General features: G+C 40.5%; 3 protein-coding genes across 3 annotated transcripts; 1 reads left to right on the forward strand and 2 right to left on the reverse strand.

Moving 5' to 3' along the window:
• Nucleotides 1-1,194: 1,194 nt before the first annotated feature.
• On the reverse strand, nt 1,195-8,285 carry LOC114942275 (uncharacterized). Its single transcript, XM_085483856.1, is given in 10 exon segments — nt 1,195-1,418; nt 1,548-1,778; nt 1,967-2,456; nt 2,458-3,626; nt 3,888-4,751; nt 4,993-5,247; nt 6,641-6,922; nt 7,044-7,124; nt 7,503-7,724; nt 7,814-8,285. Coding segments are annotated over 9 exon segments (3,681 nt in total). The 5' UTR covers nt 7,591-7,724; nt 7,814-8,285; the 3' UTR covers nt 1,195-1,197.
• A 5,686-nt stretch (nt 8,286-13,971) lies between these two features.
• On the forward strand, nt 13,972-14,589 carry LOC146722792 (uncharacterized). The gene has a single exon (XM_085483849.1). It carries the CDS (start codon nt 13,972-13,974, stop codon nt 14,587-14,589), a length of 618 nt encoding a protein of 205 aa, XP_085339975.1.
• Nucleotides 14,590-17,040: 2,451 nt separating this feature from the next.
• LOC146722793 (uncharacterized) lies at nt 17,041-17,859 on the reverse strand. The gene has a single exon (XM_085483850.1). It carries the CDS (start codon nt 17,857-17,859, stop codon nt 17,041-17,043), a length of 819 nt encoding a protein of 272 aa, XP_085339976.1.
• Between the last annotated feature and the right edge of the window lie 2,215 nt (nt 17,860-20,074).

Here is a 20,074-nt window from a genome sequence, read left to right on the forward strand (position 1 = left end):
CACATATTAGTTTATGATATATGTATATAATTTTTATTTTTTTTTAAGTAACTATTTTATTATAAAGAATCTGAAGTTAATTAATTAAACTATAATAATTTAATAATTTTTGTTAAATATATAATTAGGAAAATGTGTCTTAAATTATTAACATATTCCAGTGTATGTTGAAACTTGCGACTCAAAACACCATAGGAAAAAGGTTTTTGTAAAATTAAAAAATAAAAGTATTTACAATTATACCTTACAACGAATTTGTGCAGTAGTTTTTGAGATGTAAGGATTTAGATGTTTTTAAGGAAAGTAGTAATTTTTGAGATATAAAGATTTAAAATTTTTTAAGGACCCAATTATAGGCTACGTTCATATACGTCCTGTTTTTGAATTATACGTATATGCGATACTAATTTAGTATTGCATGTTCTATTCACTAATGGGCGATTAGATTGCTTGGAATAAAAAATATCATATTTATTATTATTTCTTAATTTATTGAGAACATTTCTAGTATTATATTGAGTAATAATCTTTTTAATTTAATTCTGAATGGTATACATATAAATCACATTATATAACATATATAATCACAAATACGCATAACGTTTATAGTTAATAATGCACTGAATATATTGCTTTATATGTATTTTATAATTACCGAGATCTTAATTTCTATATAAGTTCTTTATTTTAATGAATACATGTCTTAATATTAAATCAATCTTTATCTTTTTAGAGAATTCTTGTGATACATCTTAGATTTATATCTAAGCAAAATATAACAAAATTTATAGTAATTTTCTTCTTGAATATAATAAAATGTATCTAAGCAAAACAAAACTCAAATATAGTAATTCTCTTCCTGAATATAAAAAATTAAAGAAACAAAACGAAACATCCAATCCAATATATTTATATAATTACTGAAATCTTAATTTCTATATAATTTTTTTCTTTTAAATAATACATATGTCTTAATATGAATCTACTCTTCATCATTTTCAAAGAATTTTTGTAATATATTTTAAATTTGTATCTAAGTAAAATATATCAGAACTTAAATATAGTAATTTTCTTCTTCAATATAATAAAATAAAAAAAAACAAAACATTCAATATTGTTTTGTCTTTTTGTATTGAACGTATAAAATTTTTAGAATAGTTATACTTTTAAATATATATAATAATACCTTTAAAATAATTAACTTTTTGTTTTTATTTGATTACTAATCCAAGATTTTATTTGAGCGTTTGTGCGGTTTTTCAATATAGGATACTTGACTTTTATTTCATTTATTTGACTAAAAGATGGCAATTTATTATTTTTTATATTGACTGAAAATGAGGATAAGACCGCTTCGCGTTCATTATCAGTCCATCGGATTTTATTAGCTTGTCTTCTTTTAGGACCAAAAGGAGATACTGAAATATGAAGATTATGTTAGTAAATTTGCTTATAAGTACTAATATACTTATAAGCAAATTTTATATACAATTATATCAAGAATAAATTATACCAATGTATTATATATAAACATTATTTAAACATACTTCTCTTCTTTCTTTTTTCTGTACTACTATTTATACTATCTTTCCTGCTAAGCATTTCTCCGGTTTTTTTTAATATTCTTGTAGATTGATTACTTGAACTATTTTTACTTAAATCTGTATATTCATCGTCATCTTCATATTCATCGTTAGATTCTATCACATTTTTATTATCATAAACTGTTTCCTTTTTTGATTTTTTTTTAATTTTCTTTGTAGAATCGAAGGAATGCACTATAAAATATCAATATTATAACATATGCCTATATCCAATGCTTTTTATGTTAATTATAGATACCATATTATTATTTATCTCATTATATACTTGTATTAATAAGCAGTATAAATATATTTCAAAGGTTATATATATGTATACATACATTTGGAATCTGTATTAAATGTAAATATATATTTAAACATACCTTTTCTCTTCTTTTTTTCTAATATATTATTCATTTGATCGCCATTTCTAAATTGTTGAAATTTTTTTATATTTTTTGATATAGGTAACGTATTAGTAGTTTTTAAACATATATTTGTGTTAAGTTCATTATCTGATTCTATGTTATCATCTTCTTGACTTTCATTGCTTTCATCGGATGTCTCTTCTCCTTGAGCGTATTTTAACAATCGTGATATAGCCAAATCTTTTGTGATAACAGATTGCCTATAATGTGATCTATGTATTTTTTCATGATGGCCCATGAAGTTTGCCAAATCACTAACTTGATTATCAGATACATCTAATGTAATGCACATTGTAGCAATGTGTTTTCGTAATGTTGTACCTCGTAGAGAAGTTGGTATCTCTGCTCCAGAGGCTACAGAAAATTTGCGCATTAGGACACATGCTCTTAAATATTTGTGTCTTCTTTTATCAGTTGAGTTTATACCAAACACATAAGGATTTTCCTACGGGAACACTAGCTTGTTTACGATACTTGACGATCATTTGTATACATGACAATAATTCCTCATGAAGTAAAACGGGAACTGTTCTTGCTAATTTTCCACGTATTGTTACACGCACATATTTCGATAAGGATTTTTGTAACTCAGGTGCTTCGTCTTTTGAAATTGCCGCAGGATTTTTTAAATCTTCTATTAAAATGCGTTCTAATTTGCCAGCACGTCTTCTATTGAACATCATGGTAGACACTAATGTCGTTTCAGCTAGTCTTCGCCACGTTTGAATTGAAAATCCATCGTTTTGTAATAATTTTAGAGCATTCGTACGTTCATCTTTCAAATAAGAATTCAATATTTTAATATCATCTATAGACGGTAAAACTATGTTTCTTTGTCTCATTCGACGGCCTTGAGTTTCATGTACAACTTTGTTTACGCTGATAGGATAATCTTCTTCAAATAATTTTAAAAAATTTTCTACTATAACTTGATTCTCGAGTTCTTGTCTTTTTATGCATATGCTCCTTAAAATTTGTCCAACTTGCTTTATGAGAGTTCCTAACGATGATGCTACAGAAGATACCTTGTATGTCTATGTTGTTTCATCAAATTGTGCAAGATTATTAACAGCTTTCACACAATAATCATATCTCTTTGGATTATATATTGAAGTAAAATCTACCACAGTATTATCAATTTCCTTCATAGTAGCCAGAAATCGTCCTAGTAGTCTTAATCGTGCTCTAATCATGTCATGTTGGTGTTGAAGACGATACTTTAGACACATTTTATTTCCATAAGCAATTAATAACTCATCATATCTAATAAGCTGAGTTATAGTATCTTCTCTCATCACTGGAAATACTAGTCTTCTTAATACTGTACTTGCACTATAATGTATACGGCAAGCTACTGTGCGTCCTAATACTTTTACATTTCTTTGACGAGACTCAGTCTTTTGTGTACATAACTTAAAATGATGTCGAATGTTATTCTTAGAAAAGTATCCTTTACATTTTGCACATGGAATAAAATCGACCGCTTGCTTGTTTAATTTTTTTGCCGGACGACGACATACAATTAAATTTCCTTTATTAACGTTAGGATCTGTATTATATACAAAATTTCCTGTTCGTCTAATTATAGCAATAATTTTTTTCCGTTCTGGGTTACCTAAAATTTGTAAAAAAATAAAAATGATAAAATTTAGGAAATTGCAAAGGGCTTCAATAGTAAATATAAAAGTAACAGATTGAGGGCCAATTGAAGCTAAGAAACGCAACGTAATAAGCGTCGAAATTCTAGTATTTCTAGAAATTTCGACGCTTATTCTTACGTTTCCTAGCTCCGATTAGTCCTTAATCTACTACTTTGATAAAATTTAGATTATTAAAAATGATAAAATTTAGATATTAAAAATATATAATTATTTACCTTTAGGTAAGAAACAAAACTTTTTTACATCTTCTTCAGTATTGTGTATTGATTCTAAATGCCTTGCAAATTGTGATTGCAATTTTTTACAGTATGGACACATACTCAACTTTAATTTGCGATTATCAGATGTTTCAACGTACATATCTTTATCGTCACATATATTTACTTTAGATAAATTTAATGAACTTGTTAAATTTAATTTACTTTTATTTAATTTACTTTTATTTATACTTGTATGATTTGTATTATCGCTAAGTTCATCTTCATCTGAATCTTCTGATACAGAACAATCTGATGTGTGGAAACTGTCATCCATATTACGCTCAGATGTAAGAGAATTATCAGACTCAATATTAGCATTAGTACTCATACATTCTGATGTTGATTTTTCTTTTGTTAATGTAGATTCTGCAAGTGGAGCAAAATCTACCAACATAGTATTTAAACTGTTATTATCCATGACGCAAGTCTTATTTAAAATATTTCCTTCGTCAATAATTTTATAAGTATTATTAAATTCTACATTGGATATAATTTTTATAGTCTTAATCTTATCGATTGCCTTTATATTTGCATCACAAAGCGTTATATTAATATCATTTTTATCACTTATGTTGCATATCTTAATATCACAGGCATTTTTGTCATATACAATATCATTTCTATCAGTTATATTGCATTGCTCAATATCACAGGCGTTTTTGTCATATAAAATATCATTTCTATCACATATGTTGCATTGTTCAATATCGTTTTTGTCATATAATGAACAAATATCATCTATATTCGAATTTATATTTGATGCATTAACATTTAATGTAGTATCAATGGGTAATACAGCAGCATTAATTAATGATGAATCTAGAAATAAAAATAAAAATAAGATTTTCAAAACTTAATGTACCAATAACTATTGCTTCCAATTGATATTTTTACTTTATTTAGATACTACATCTTTGAATTTTTTTTATATTCATTTTTGATAAAAATTTATAGAGTATGTATATTTTTATTGTAAATATAAGTAATATGCAAAATATATTTAAAATGTTGTTTTAAATAGTATATAGTCATATTCAGTATACATATGCTGAAATCTTACCATTTATTATGTTGTTAGTATTAAGTAATTTATTGCAATTTTTGTCAATAGTAGAAATATCTTTAGGTAAATGCGCAAGGTCTTTAATTATATTTGCATCGCAAGATCTTATATTATCATTTTTATCATCCATGCTGCATTGCTCCATATCAAAAAACGTGCAAACATTTTCTATATTCGAATTTACATTTAATGTATCAATGTTTAATATTGTATTAATATCTAATATAGCATCAGTATCAATGAATGATGAATCTGAAAAGAAAAATGTATAATTAAAAAAAAAGACTAATGCAGATATTGGTATCAATTGTATATAATTTACTTTTATTTATAAATAAAATGCCAAATATTTCAACTCTGTGCAATTCACACACAGATCCATAAAATCAATATCTCATATAACTAAGTTATTAATAACAAAGAGCACAATAGAGAATTAATACTAAAAGCAGTTACGTAATAATTAAGTCTATGCAATATGCAAATTAGAAAGCTAAAAAAAGATTGTAATATCAAACTAATAACTTGTAAAATGAAACGACTAAGAGCTGATTTTTCTTGCTTGAATACCTGCACATGTTGACTTTGTTTGCTCTCTTTATTAGTTTTAAAATAGTTCATCTTTATTAATTTTAAAATAATTAACCTTTTTAGTTATTATATATTTTTACAGCCATTTTATATCTGCTATTGCATAAATCATTGCTGATTTGATTTTATGACACCTTTTTATATCTCTGACATGCTGTATCCACTGCAACTTTAATATTTGTACATTTAATCTGCTTTATGATATTTGTGTATTTTAGTTTCTTGTACTGCTATTGATAAAGAAAAGAATCAGAATTGAATCAAAATGTTTGGCGTTTTGGTTATAAATAAATAAATTCTTCAAAATCATACACCAACATTTAAAAATATCTATTCTTTTCACAATTAAGATTCCATATCCTTAACCCCTTTATCTGTTTTTGATAACAATTTATTATTTATTCTGATAACAATTTATTAAAAGTACGTACATAATACTCATTTTGTAAATATTTTATAAAAAGTAATGCGTACAATTATCATAAAAAAGAAAATGTCTAATAAATATACATTGAATGTATTTAAAATGTCTTACATATACAATTAGATATATGCAGAAATCTTACCATTCATTATATTGATATTATTAGTTAATTCATTAGAATTTTTATTGGTAATAGGATTATCGTTATGCAAATATGCACGATCTTTAATTTCATTATTCGCACTTGCATCATCACAAAGCATTGTATTATTCACTTTTATCACACACGTTGCATTATATATCACAGTTTTTATCAACTAATGTACAAATATTTTTTGTATTCATATCCAATGTATTCATATCCGATGTATTAATATTTAATGTGGCATTTGTATCTGCAGTTAATAATGCATTTGAAAAATAATTAAATAAGTTAAAAAATATGTATATAAAATATTGTATCGCAAACATAATTTATAGAAAAACAAAATTTACTAGATTATTTTTATTAATTTTTAATTTAGTTTTGTAATTTATAAAAAATAAATATAACTATAATTTAAAAAATATTTACATAATTGCACAATACATATTATGTATACAAATAGATTAAACATATCAAAGACTTACCATTTATCATGTTATCATTAGCTATTTTATTATTAACTACTTTATTGGGACTGCCATCACTAGAGAGAGTAGGAACATTTTTAGACGAAAATGTAGGATTTTTATCATTGCTGTGTGTTATATCAAACAGCGGTAAACTGTTACCAATTTTGTCACTTTTAGTGCATTGTTCAATATTATTGGAATCATTCGATGATGCGCAAATATCTTCACTCTTATTCGAATTTGGCATATTTGATATATCATTTGATGTGTTATTAGTATCAGAAGTTAGCGATACATCTAAGAAATGAAATTTGAATAATATTTTATTGTACATATATTAAATAAGTATAATTTTGAATAAATTTTTTAAATTAATATATATGTATATATATAAATAATGCATATATTCTAACATTACCTGATGAAATATTTAATAATTCTATAGCTGGAATTGCTTTATTCAAATTGTCTGCAATTTCTTGTAAAACAGATTTATTTGCTGAAATTTATACATAAAAAAGAAAATAAAAAATGGACACATTATACACATATATTGCTATGCAATATTATTGCATAGATATTTTTCAATATTATTTTTGCATAAATAATATTACAATATATCTGTAGAATGACAGTGAATAACATACATGTGTATAAATATATTTAAAAATAAATATAATTTTATAAAATTTTAGATACCACAATACTGTACATAAATATTGCAAAATAAAAAAAATCTGTTTATAAAAATGTACACAAATGTATATAAAAAATGCAAAAGATATGCAAGACAATATCAAATCATATTCTCTGAATAATTTTTTTATAATTCTGGAAAGGGTTATTATAGATATTATATATTAATACATATACTCACTATGAACTGCGATAATGTGAGATTTTTTTACTTTTTTCTTTTTTGAACACACAGTATAACGTCCTTTAGCAAATATTAATATAAACATTTTGTGTGTGTGTATAAACAACTGCAACAAATGCAAATATGCGCAGAAACAAAATCGAGAATATAATATTTATTCCGTCATCGAGCCATCCGTATGGTTAGGTTATGAGGTTAACATATTATTTTATTTTTAACCTAATGATATATCACAAAAAGAGTGTGAATGCGAATATCAAAAGATAATGGCTATACACTTACATAATCATAATCAATTATACACTTACATAAAAATACGATCTATTAATATAAAATAACTCGATTGCAATATATGTATTGCTCATCTACATGATATTATTGATGTTCTAAACGAGTTTGCGGAAATCGTATATAGACGATATAGACTAGACATGCGGAAAAGCTGCACGCTCATTGGATATCGCGCATCGCGTGTCGCGTCATCGCGCTGGTGTGCAGGAGCCATTATGATTTACGACTCTATTGTAGACTAAGCTTTAAATTAATCTTTTGTAAGGAAAAGCATTGAAATAAATATTAAAGCTTTGAATGGTAATATAAATATTTTTACTCCTCTCTATATATATTTATAATAGAAAAAAAAATATTACTATTTTTTAAATTAAATGCAGCTACATGCATATTTAAAAAAGTGCATATGATCATTAAGAATGCCTTTATATATACCGCGATGTCTTTGACGACAGTCGTGAAAACTGCCAATAGTCGTCAAAACTGCCAACTTATACTTCAAGATGTCGTCAAAACTACCTTTAGACAAATATATATATATATTGTACAATATATTATATATATGTGGGTGTATATACAGGGTGTCCCAGACCTACCGTATCACACGTTAATAGGAGATTCCTGAGGCGATTTGGAAACGATTTTTCCTCAGCGAAAATGTCCAGGCACTAATAATTTTTGTGTTATAAACGATTAAAAATAGAAGATTTTTTGTAAATTAAAAAATAAATGTAAAAAATAAATTATTAACAAAACTACATTTTTTAGTTAATTTTAGGTAAAGTTTACTTTAATAGAATTTTAATTTAAAGCTTATTGTTAGTTACAAAGATACATGATTTCAAAAGTTGGGAACAATAAAAAAATGATGACCTTTCTCGATATTTTCGCTGAGGAAAAATCATTTAGTAACGTAACAAATTCTTAAATATGTAAATGTAATAAGATGCATTATAATTAAAAACGAATAACTTTTGTTGTATATTTATAGTTTTTAATGCAAGAGTATGTATATATGCAACAAGCCTTAAAATTTTTAATCAATCTTTTTTACTTATAGCGCAATCATTACTAGAAATAATGCTATGTTGAATCTATGCGACACAATATCTGGGTATACTGGGTATGACTAGTGCAATTACAGTATATAATATTTTCAAATGGTCATTCGATGATCTTTTTATTACAGGTCACAAGATTCTATCAGTGGATACAATAATATTAAGTTCTCCCTTAAAAGATTCTCATGTTTTGTAATGGATTTTTCCCTAACATTTGATGTAAACTGGATATATGACTTGCAAATTAGTATCCATCAAGTTCTTTGGGCTGTTTAAAATAAAAAAACAAAATTAATAGAGAATGTGACATTTAAACCTTGTTTCTACAGCAAACTTATCAGTATAATTGTCATCGTCACACTTCAGTCTTTCCTTAGATTGAAAGGACAAAAAGGTAAGGAGACATGATATTTAAAAATATTATATCATACTCTAGTTACACTCTAGTCATATTCAGCACTGGTAAATATACGCATGCATAGATTTAACATTGCATTATTCCTAGGGTAACGGATGCACTGTAAGTAAAAAAGATTGATTAATGATTTGAAAAAACTTTTTAGGCTTGTCGCACATACTCTTGTATTAAGAACTAAATAAACATTAAAAAATATTCGTTCCTAATTATAATGTATATCTTATGACATAAACATTTAAGAATTTGTTACATTATTAAATGTGCACATTCTTTTATAACAAAAAATATTTACCCAATGCTATTGCGAAATGAAGAAAGACCAAAATCTCGTAAACTTTTAAATATGTTTAGAACTAAATATCTCTAATAAGATATTAAATTAATGATATATGTAAAATTAAGCTTCCTGTCATATGTGCAGAGTATACATATATGTATACATATAATATAATATAATATATATTTATCCAAAGGCAGTTTTGACAACGTTCTCAAGTATAACTAGGCAGTTTTGACGACTGTTGGCAGTTTTCGCGACCGTCGTCAAACATATCGCAGTACAAACGCAGTTTTAACGACTGTCGTCATATCTACCTTTATATAAATATTTATACTATATGCATAGTAAACCACGTAGAAGAACGTTTTGTATTATTGAAGTAACTATTATATATTTATAAGCAGTTTTATTTTGTTGTATAGTTGTTTTACGTATAATATACTGTACGTAAACATTTAATAATTGTACTATATTCTTTGGCGCTTAAAATTTCATGTCACGACAGTGAGATTTTACGTGCAAAAAAACACCATATATAATTATTAATTGCTTTAAACAGTACAACATGTAAAACACAGATATACATAATATAACAACATTTAAATATGAAAATATTTTAACCAAGCATTTTTCTACATTGTTTACTGAATGTATATATATATATATAGGCATACAGCCATATAAAGGTAGATTTGACGACTGTCGTTAAAACTGCCTTTATATCGCGGTGCCTTTGACGACGGTCGTGAAAACTGCCAATAGTCGTCAAAACTGCCAAATTATACTTCAAAATGTCGTCAAAACTGCCTTTAGACATATATATATACTATATGCATAGTAAACAACGTAGAAAAACGTTTTGTTGAAATAACTATTATTTATAAGCAGTTTTATTTTGTTGTATAGTTGTTTTACGTATAATATACTGTACGTAAACATTTAATAACTGTACTATATTCTTTGGCGCTTAAAATTTCATGCCACGGCAGTGAGATTTTACGTGCAAAAAAACACCATATATAATTATTAATTGCTTTAAACAGTACAGCATGTAAAACACAGATATACATAATATAACAACATTTAAATATGAAAATATTTTAACCAAGCATTTTTCTACATTGTTTACTGAATGTATATATATATATATAGGCATACAGCCATATAAAGGTAGATTTGACGACTGTCGTTAAAACTGCCTTTATATCGCGATGCCTTTGACGACGGTCGTGAAAACTGCCAATAGTCGTCAAAACTGCCAAATTATACTGCAAAATGTCGTCAAAACTGCCTTTAGACATATATATACATATATACGTTCTTGACCTTATTTTAAGTTTTCTCACAAATAATCAATGAGGATTTTTCTTATTAAACTAAATATATTATATTTATATTATATTATATTATACCATATTTAGTTAGTATTATAGATGTTGTTTTTATATTGTTTTTTGTGAGAAGACATGTCTTAGCCTACGAGTGGTTATATTTGTGATTAAATATTCGTTAATACCGGTCTTTCATGCAAGTTAGAGATTGTCATGACTAATAGGTTAAAAAATTAATGATTGAAGAAGATTGAAATTTTGAAATTTGTCTGGACGTTACAAAGGAAAGGAAGGAAAGGAGAGAAGAGGAAAGAAGAAGGAGAGGTCCAGTCTTTGTGACCAGGGGAGAGAAGAGGAAGAGAGGAAGGCCGATCTTGCCCGGTAAGGGCCAATACGCCGGCCTCGCTAAGGCCAAGAGAGAGAAGGCTCGAAGACAGGCTGAGGAGGAATACCTCCAAGCGGATAGAGAGCCCCAGGAAGAATGGGCGGATAAAGCCAATACCCGCGCCACGAAGACTCTATTAGGAGTCACTGTTGAGGAGGGAGAGGTGACGGAGGAGGAGAGGAGAGAGATCCCGGACCTCACCGCCACCGAGATACTTGGTGAGGTCGACAAATCTGTGCAGACATTGGTAAAGATTGCCGGCTTCACCAAGGGGTATAAGGACACCTCTCGGAAGGCCCTAAAGGAAATAGCCGAGGTGATCTCCGCCGCCGCCAAAGAGCTGGGCAGGCGCACGGAAAATGATGAAAATAGGAAGTTGGCGGAAGAAAACCGCCAACTCAAAGTGGGGATTGCTTCTATGAAGCGCACCGTACAGGGCTTCCAAGAGGAAATTAAAACCCTGAGGATGGAGTTCTCCATAGATAGGAGAAACGAAGCTCCAACTCCAGCAGCGCCAGCAGCAGACAAGACAGTCCCAACCGACAACCGCCAAATAACAAGAGGGACAAACAGCAACCAAATGCCCCAAGAATCTGCACAACAGGCGCTGGAGAGGAGGATGGGTAACATGGAGGCCTTGCTCGTAAAACAGATGGGCGACATGATCAACGCCAGGATGGCGGTACTTGAGGAGAGGCTGCCACCGGAGAAAAGCCTAAGACCTCCGCTGGGAAAGGCCGCCGATAAGAACGCGCGTAAACCCGACGAAAGACCCCGGAAAACGTACGCGGCGGCCACAGCAAACAAGCCGAGAGAGGGGACGGGGGGGAGAAGAGAGACAAGAACACGGGAACCTAACACCCAGATCCCCACCCCCACTCCCACCATTGCTCCTTCTCCATCCTCGTCCTCCTCCTTGGCGAATAAAGCAGTCAGGGTCCAGAAGCCAGCGCCAAGGCCAAGACCAAAGGTCATCTCGGTAGAGGAGGTCAGCGCGGACCTGAGGACCCTAACGGTCTCCAAAAAGGAGACCATTGATTGGAAGGTGGTTGAGGCCAGAGGCAAGAAGAAGAAGAAGAGGAACACCGACAACACTCAGCCTCAACCAGCCAAAAAGGAGGGAAAGAAATCTGCCCCTTCTTCCTCTGTTCCTGCCCCCAAGAAGACTGCCACAGAAGGCAGAAAGACAACCGGGGTCAACAGGAGTAACGCCAAACCAAGCGATAAGGAGAAGGGTCAAAGACCCAAAGTCAACATTCGTCTCCACAAGAGGTGGGGAGGAAATGGAGATGACCAATGAGAAGGGGGAGTCGTCGAAGAGATCCCTGGGCGAAGCAATGGCCGGAATTCAAAAGCAGATCCAGATCAAGGATTTCGATATTCCGGTTCTAAAGACCAAGAGGGCGGCCACAGGAGGGATCATTTATGAGGTGCCCGGAGAAGACAGCGCGGCGAGGGCCAGGAAACTAGCCGATGCCCTTAAAAAAGTACTGGAGCCAAAGGGGATCAGGGTATCGATCCCCACTAAAAAGACGGACATGAGGGTCTCATGTCTCGAAGACTCCACGACTCCGGAGGATATAAGGGCATCGGTGGCAGACAAAGGAGGATGCCCAGCCGACGACATCAGGCTGGGCAAAATAACTAGGTCTTCCCGCGATGGATTGGACACCTGCTGGATACAGGTGCCCTCCGCCGCGGCCAGCAAAATTATAAAGTCGTGACAGCTAGTCATCGGGTGGACGGCCGTCAAGATCGAAGCACTGGAAGCACGCCCGTTCCAGTGCTTCAAATGCATGGGAGTCGGCCACACACGCGCCACTTGTAAGTCCCAAATAGATCGCAGCGGACTCTGCTATCGCTGCGGGCAAGGTGGCCACAAGGCAGGCGAGTGTGTGGAGAAGCCTTGCTGCCCGTATTGCAAGGATCACGGTCATAAACCAGACCACAGATACGGGGGCAAGGCTTGTCAGTATGCCACATCGGCGAAGAAAGGAGGAGCGCGAGGCAAGCAGGGACCAGCGGCGAAGAGCAACGAGGGAGGCAGGAAGATGCCGAAGAAGCCAGCTCCGACAGGAGCAAAAGTCAAGAGAGGTGGTCTCGAGGGGGAGAGCAAATCATCTTCAACATGAATGCTCTCCTCCTCCAGGCCAATTTAAACCACTCCGCTAGGGCACAAGACCTGCTTATGCAACACCTGGCGGAGTGGAATATTGATCTGGCAGTGGTGACGGAGCCCTATCGTGTCCTGCAAAGAGACAACTGGGCAGGAGATGATCAGGGTTCTGTCACCATAATTGGGAAATCTGAGAGGGGAGACCTCCCCCTTTCCCTAGTAGGAAAAGGCGAGGGCTATATTTTCGTTAAGTGGGAGGAAATTGTTGTGGGGGGGTGTACTTCTCTCCAAACAGGGACCGCGCCCAGTTTGAGACCTACCTAGATAGGTTGACGGCCGAAGTGCGCCGCCACCTTCCGGGGAGAGTTCTGGTCGTGGGGGACCTTAACGCGAAATCTGACGCGTGGGGTTCCCCCGTGACCAATGCGAGGGGCGTGGTCCTGGAGGAATGGGGGGCTCAACTGGACCTTCTGGTGTTAAACAGAGGGTCCGAGTTCACATGCGTGCGGCACAACGGGGGATCCGTGATTGACGTCACTTGGGGATCCCCTCGAGCCGCGCGCATGGTGAATGGCTGGCGAGTCATGGTGGGGTCGGAGAGTCTATCTGATCATAGATACATTAGAATGCAAATCTCCGACCTCTCCGATGGACGTCAGCCACCCCCCCAGGAGGGGGGGAGAGGACTGGATGAATCCATCCAGACCCCTGAAGTTGTGGAGGCAGTAGCCAGATCCGGCGGCTGTAGGGAGGAGGACATACACACCGGGGAAATACGAAAAACCCCCGGTGGTATGGGTATCGTGTGGGTTCGCTGCCCATTGAGGGCGGCGAACCAAATTATGAAGGCAGGATCAATTAAGATCGGTTGGGCACTCGCGCGCGCAGAAATGCTGAAGGCAAGGCCCCTCCAGTGTTATAAATGCCTGGAGGGGGGACATGTGCACGCGAGATGCCTGAACAACATGGACCGCAGCGGTAAATGTTACCGCTGCGGTCAGGAGGGACACGCGGCGAGGAATTGCGCGGCGGAGGTTAGATGCCCGGTGTGCGCGGACAAAGGGCTGCCCGCCAACCATAGAACGGGCAGCAGAACGTGCACACCGGTGCACAAGAGCAAGAAGGGTGTTCCGCTAAATGCAGCGGCGGATCGCCCTAAAGGAGCGACACAACCCTTCGCTCCCGTCCCCCCCCACTCGTAACACATAGAGAGGAGCCCAAGGAACAAAGGGCTTCTCGATCCAGAGCAAGGGGGGAAAAGAGGGAGGAGGAAAAGCTCCCCGCGGAAGGAGGCAGCAAGAGGAAGAGGCTGCAGGAAAATTTGAAGGAGGGAGACCCCGCTGCGATGGACACAGCGGGGCCCGCGGAAGTAGCAGCAAAACGGGATGGCCTGTAAAATATTGCAGGCCAACTTGAATCATTCAGGGCCGGCCCAGAACCTCTTCGAACAAACCATGGCGGAGAGGGACTGCGGCCTGGAGATCGTAGCGGAGCCACACAAGGTGCTAGACAGGTGGATAGGGAGTGAAGATGGCTCTGCTGCAATTACCCAAAGGAACGCGTCAAACTCTCCTCCGATAGAACCATTAGAGTCGGGGGGGGGGGGCACAGTTACTGTTAGGTGGGGGTCCACCATAGTGATTGGCGTGTATCTCCCGCCGAGTCTCAGTAGAGGAGACTTCTGCGGGAGATTGCACGCCATAGAGAGGCAGATTACGAAGTATCACCCCGCCCCTTTGGTTGTCGCCGGGGACTTTAACGCCAAAGCTCGCGCTTGGGGTTCCCCGCGCGGCGACTGGCGGGGTGATCAAGTTTTGGATTGGGCGGCGCGATGTGGGCTCCTCCTCTGCAATAGGGGGAGGAAGTCCACATGTGTTAGGAGGCAGGGGGAGTCGATCATCGACTTAACGTGGGTTACTCCCCCTGCCTCGGGACTGGTGAGCGGGTGGGAGGTGCTGACGGGGATAGAAACCCTATCTGATCACAGATACATAGGATTCTCCGTCAGCGCCTTCCCCCGCGAGGTGATAGAGCGCCGCCGGGAGAGAGAATCTGCCTCTCGAAGGTGGACCCTCAGGAAACTGGATCAAGACGCGTTCCAGGCCGCGGTCAAGGCGGCCCTGATGATTCGCGTGAAGGAAACCGGGGGGGACCAGGAGGAGGAAAGGGCATGGCTGCTGCAGACAATCAAGGATGCTTGCGACGCGGCCATGCCCAAAACTAAAAGGAATCCCCCCCGGAAAGCATACTGGTGGTCGGAGGAGATCGCAGAGGCGAGGCGCTCCTCCGACCAGGCAAGGAGGTGGATGAGGAAAAGAAAGAGACTCGAGCGGTCAGACCCCGAGAGATATCAGGACGCGTGGGATATTTACAAAGAGAGGCGAGATGAACTGCGCGTCCTGATAAGGAAGGCGAAGGCGAGAGCCTGGGAGGAGTTGCCCTCCACTCTGGACGAGGACCCGTGGGGGCGCCCATATCGTATTGTTATGAAAAAACTGAAGGGAGGGGGCGCCCCCATCACGGAGTCCTTGGACCCCCAATTTGTCGGCCGAATCGTCAACACTCTCTTCCCGCGGGAAGAGGGTCTTCCTGGCCCAATTCCTGAGCGGGAGTGGGAGTGGGACGAGGAGGCCATGGGGGTCACAGAGGGAGAGCTACGGGACGCCATTAGGAAGATAAAACCCGGGAAAGCTCCGGGTCCTGATGGCGTCCACGGGAAGATATGGGCTCTCGCCTATCGGGGTCTAGCTGGACCCATGCGGAGGATGTACAACGAATGCCTCCGCATGGGTCGTTTCCCACGAGAGTGGAAGAAGGCAAAAGTAGTCCTCCTTCCCAAAGAGGGCAAGCCGAGGGACTCTCCCTCGGCGTATAGGCCAATTTGCCTGATAGACGAGGCGGGTAAAATCCTGGAAAGGATAATAGCGGACCGCCTCGTCTACCATTTGTCCCGAAATGGACCGGATCTTAGTCAGGATCTCCTTCTGAGAGAGACCCCCTGGTGAGGGCCTCCGGGGCGAATGCCGAATCCCCATTCCCTTCGGGAGGGGGAGCGAGCACCGCTCCGGAGGCGGAGGGTGGCGGCTCGAGCGGACACTCGAGCCGAGCCAAACTCTTTGGGAGGGCGCGACGTGGGGTTGGTACCGCCCTGCGTCGCAACCGCGAGAACCCCGCACGATGCATTCGCGGGGGGGAGAGTGTCGCCTTCCGCGACACTCTCCCAAGGAGGGATAAGGCGGGGGGACGGCGAGACGGCATGGGATCCCAGCATCCTCGCCGTCCCTTATAAACGCCCGAGAAAGTATCCGCAGTGGGTTTAGTGAGGTATGTCTTGGGCCCCCTGACCGATCCATTCGTGGATCGGCCAAGGGGAACAAGAAGTCCCACATAACCATCCGCTTTCTTCCCGGAGAGCGGTGGTATCCATGAGGATTCCCACTGCGTCAAAAAAAAAAAAAAAGGGGACGCTTGAGCCCACCCTAAGGGTGGGACCGCGCCCCTTCCGTTTCGCCTCTCCCGTTGGTGTTTCTCCTTCGGGGACCGGGCTCCCTCCTTCCCCAGAATGGGTTGGGATTCGGCCTTGGTCCCCGAAGGAGCCCTCCTTCTCACCTCTATCGAGCGGGATCGGGGAGAGAGAGCAAGTTCCCTTTCCCCTATCCCGCCCCCTCCTCGATCTCCTCAATCTCTCGCCGCCTGGGCGGCAAACCTTCTCCCTCGTAGGCCGATCCTCTTGCGCCGCATTGGGGGCGCATCAGGGTCGGCCTCTCTCTCTCTTTCGGCCGCCTCCTTCCGCGTGAGGACGTCCTCACAGAAGGAGGCGACCGCCTCCCATTTAAGTGGGCTTTCCAGCATGGCCTTGACCATGCTGAGAAGCCCAAGGTCCCCCCGATGACGTTGGTCAGGGCACGGCGCTGGTCTGCCCAAGCTGGGCAATGTTCGACCGTGTGTTGCGCCGTGTCCCTGACCTCCGTACAGTGGTGGCATCTTCGCGATGGCTCCCTCCACGCCTTGTCGTGCAGGTACTCTCCGAAGCACCCGTGCCCGGTGAGCACCTGCACGACTCTATATGAGAGTCCGGGCTTTCTCGACAGCCACTCCTGAAGTACTGGCTGGATGGCCTGGACGGCCCGCAGTCCGGCTCTTGGTCGGAGGAGAGCCTCCGACCATTTCTCCACCGCCTGGTGTTTAGTCAGACGGCGGGCCGCCCCCATCGCCTTCGGTGTCATGATGCGACCCCGCCGGCGGAGGTCATCCTTTCGATCGTACATTTGTTTGTACGCCCCCGCCAGCAGGTCCCAGGGAATGGACCCGGACACCGCCAAAGCCGCCTCCAATGGGAGCGTCCGGTATCCGCGGACGAGCCTGATGGCTAGCTTCCGCTGTAAACTCAGCAGAAGCTTCCGACTTTGCGCTCTCAGGCCGCCCGCCCACACTGGCGCTCCGTAGAGCGCCATGGATCCGATCGCCCCCATGTAGAGGCGGCGTATCTTTTCCTTGGGCCCCCCGATGTTGGGCAGCAAGCGGCCAATCGAGTTGACTGCCGCCCTTACTCGGGGGGCAAGGCGACGGAAATGTTCCACCCAGCCCCAGCGACTGTCGAGGGTGAGCCCCAAGTATTTAATATGGGGCTTCACCTCCACCCGAACTCCCTCTACCTCGATGTAGGACTGAGGTGGCCCCCCCCTAGGACCGTTAAAGTGAATACACTCGGTCTTCTGGAGGGCTACGCTCAGTCCCAAGGCGCGGATCTTGCCTATAACAAGCTCGACGCCCACTGCCGATAAGCGTCGAGCTTCCCCCTATCCTTCCCCCGGGCAAGCACCAGTGTGTCGTCGGCATAACACACAAGGTGCACGCCCGGCAGAAGTGCGCCCCGCAGAACCCAGTCATACCCGATGTTCCACAGGAGCGGTCCCAGGACCGACCCCTGTGGAACCCCCCTATTAATTTTCTTCTTGTGCGGCACTTGGTACCGCCCCGTGTACGAGATCCACCTGTCCTTAAGGTAGTCCCCGATCACCTCCTGTAAGTAGCGAGGCACCCCGTGGTATTGGAGTGCCTCGCGTATATGTCTCCAAGGCAGCGTGTTGAACGCGTTCGAGATGTCCAAGCTCGTCGCGATCAACATACGGCCCCCCCCCCACAACTTTATCCGAGAGGGCTTTGACATGCTTAATAGCATCTATCGTCGATCTGCCCTCTCGGAATCCGTATTGACATTCGGAGAGATCGGGTCCCACCCCGGACAGGTGTTCTCTGAGGCGGGCAGCTATCACTCTTTCGACAAGCTTGCCCGCCTCATCCAACAAACAAATGGGGCGGTACGCCGCAGGGGATTCTGCGGGGCGCCCCTCCTGTCGTAGAAGGACCAATTTCGCGTCCTTCCATATGGACGGAAATTAGCCCTTTTTGAGGCAGCTGTCAAACAGCTGCCTCATTCTCCCCCCAAGGACGTTGAGGGCCAAAACCCAGGCCTTCCCGGGAATTCCGTCCGGCCTCGGGGCGGTGTTCTTCGCCCGGAGCCGCCCAATTGCTTGGACGAGCTCTCTACCTGTGACCCCGAGGTTCTCGTTCCAATCATTTTGGATCGTAGGACCCCGGGGTCTGTCACCACCCTCTTCCTCCGCTTCATCTGGGGGGAAGAGGGTGGTGATTACCTCCTCTAATAATACCGGTGGGAGACCCTCTGTGGTGGGAGGCCCCCCGGACTGCAGTTTCTTCCTTACAATCCGCTATGGCCTCCCCCACGGATCCTTGTTGAGGGTCTCCAGGAGCTCGTCCCAGGCCCGGGATTTGGCCTCCCCGATGGCCCGCTGGAGGGTTTTCTTTGCCGACTTGTAGTCCTCCAGCAGCTCGGCCGCCTCTTCGTTGGTATGACGCCTGCGCCTAAGACGGATGTACCGGTGTCTCGTCCGGATGCAAACGGCTCGCATCCACGCGATCTCCTGAGACCACCAGTACACCCCCCTCCTTTTGTTGTTGGCCTGGCTCCTCGGCATGGCAGCGTCACAAATCTCTGCCATTGCCGAACGGAACCAGGCCGCCTCCTCATTAGGATCGCAGGCGTCAAGCGTGGGACTATCCTCCCACGCTTTTGCCACGGCGGCCGCCATCAGGGCGTCCTTGTCCATGCGCCTAAGCGCCCATCTGGGGGGTGGGGGTATACCTCTCCCCCCCTCCTTTTTTTTGTTGACGCAGTGGGAATCCTCATGGATACCACCGCTCTCCGGGAAGAGAACGGATGGTTATGTGAGACTTCTTGTTCCCCTTGGCCGATCCACTGGTGGATCGGTCAGGGGGCCCAAGACATACTACACTAAACCCACTGCGGGTGTCCACCTCGGGCGTTGGGTAGGGGACGGCGAGGATGCTGGATTCCCATGCCGACCCGTCCGCCCCCCCATCAAGCCATCTCCGGGGAGCTGCCTTGGCCTTGCGGCCAAGACCCCTCCCCGACCGCGCAGTCAATGACTGCGCGGTTTCTTCCCGGATGCGGCGCAGGGCGACACCGACCCTACGCCGCGCCCTCCCAAAGAGTTTGGGGGGCGGGGTCACGGCTCGAATGTCCCGCTTGAGCCGCCACCCCCCGCCTCCAGGGTGGTGCTCCCTCCCCCTCCCGAAGGGAGTGGGGATTTGGCATTCACCCTAGAAGCCCTCGCCAGGGGGTCCCTCTCAGAAGGAGAGAGA

This window comes from Nylanderia fulva, unplaced genomic scaffold (assembly GCF_048542155.1).
Source record: "Nylanderia fulva isolate GAGA-0341 unplaced genomic scaffold, ASM4854215v1 Scaffold270, whole genome shotgun sequence".
NCBI lineage: Eukaryota > Metazoa > Arthropoda > Insecta > Hymenoptera > Formicidae > Nylanderia > Nylanderia fulva.

Excerpts from the sequence above, each read along its gene's own strand:
- LOC146722792 (XM_085483849.1), top strand. The coding sequence starts at position 13,972 with ATGGTGGGGTCGGAGAGTCTATCTGATCATAGATACATTAGAATGCAA.
- LOC146722793 (XM_085483850.1), bottom strand. The coding sequence starts at position 17,859 with ATGGGGGCGATCGGATCCATGGCGCTCTACGGAGCGCCAGTGTGGGCG.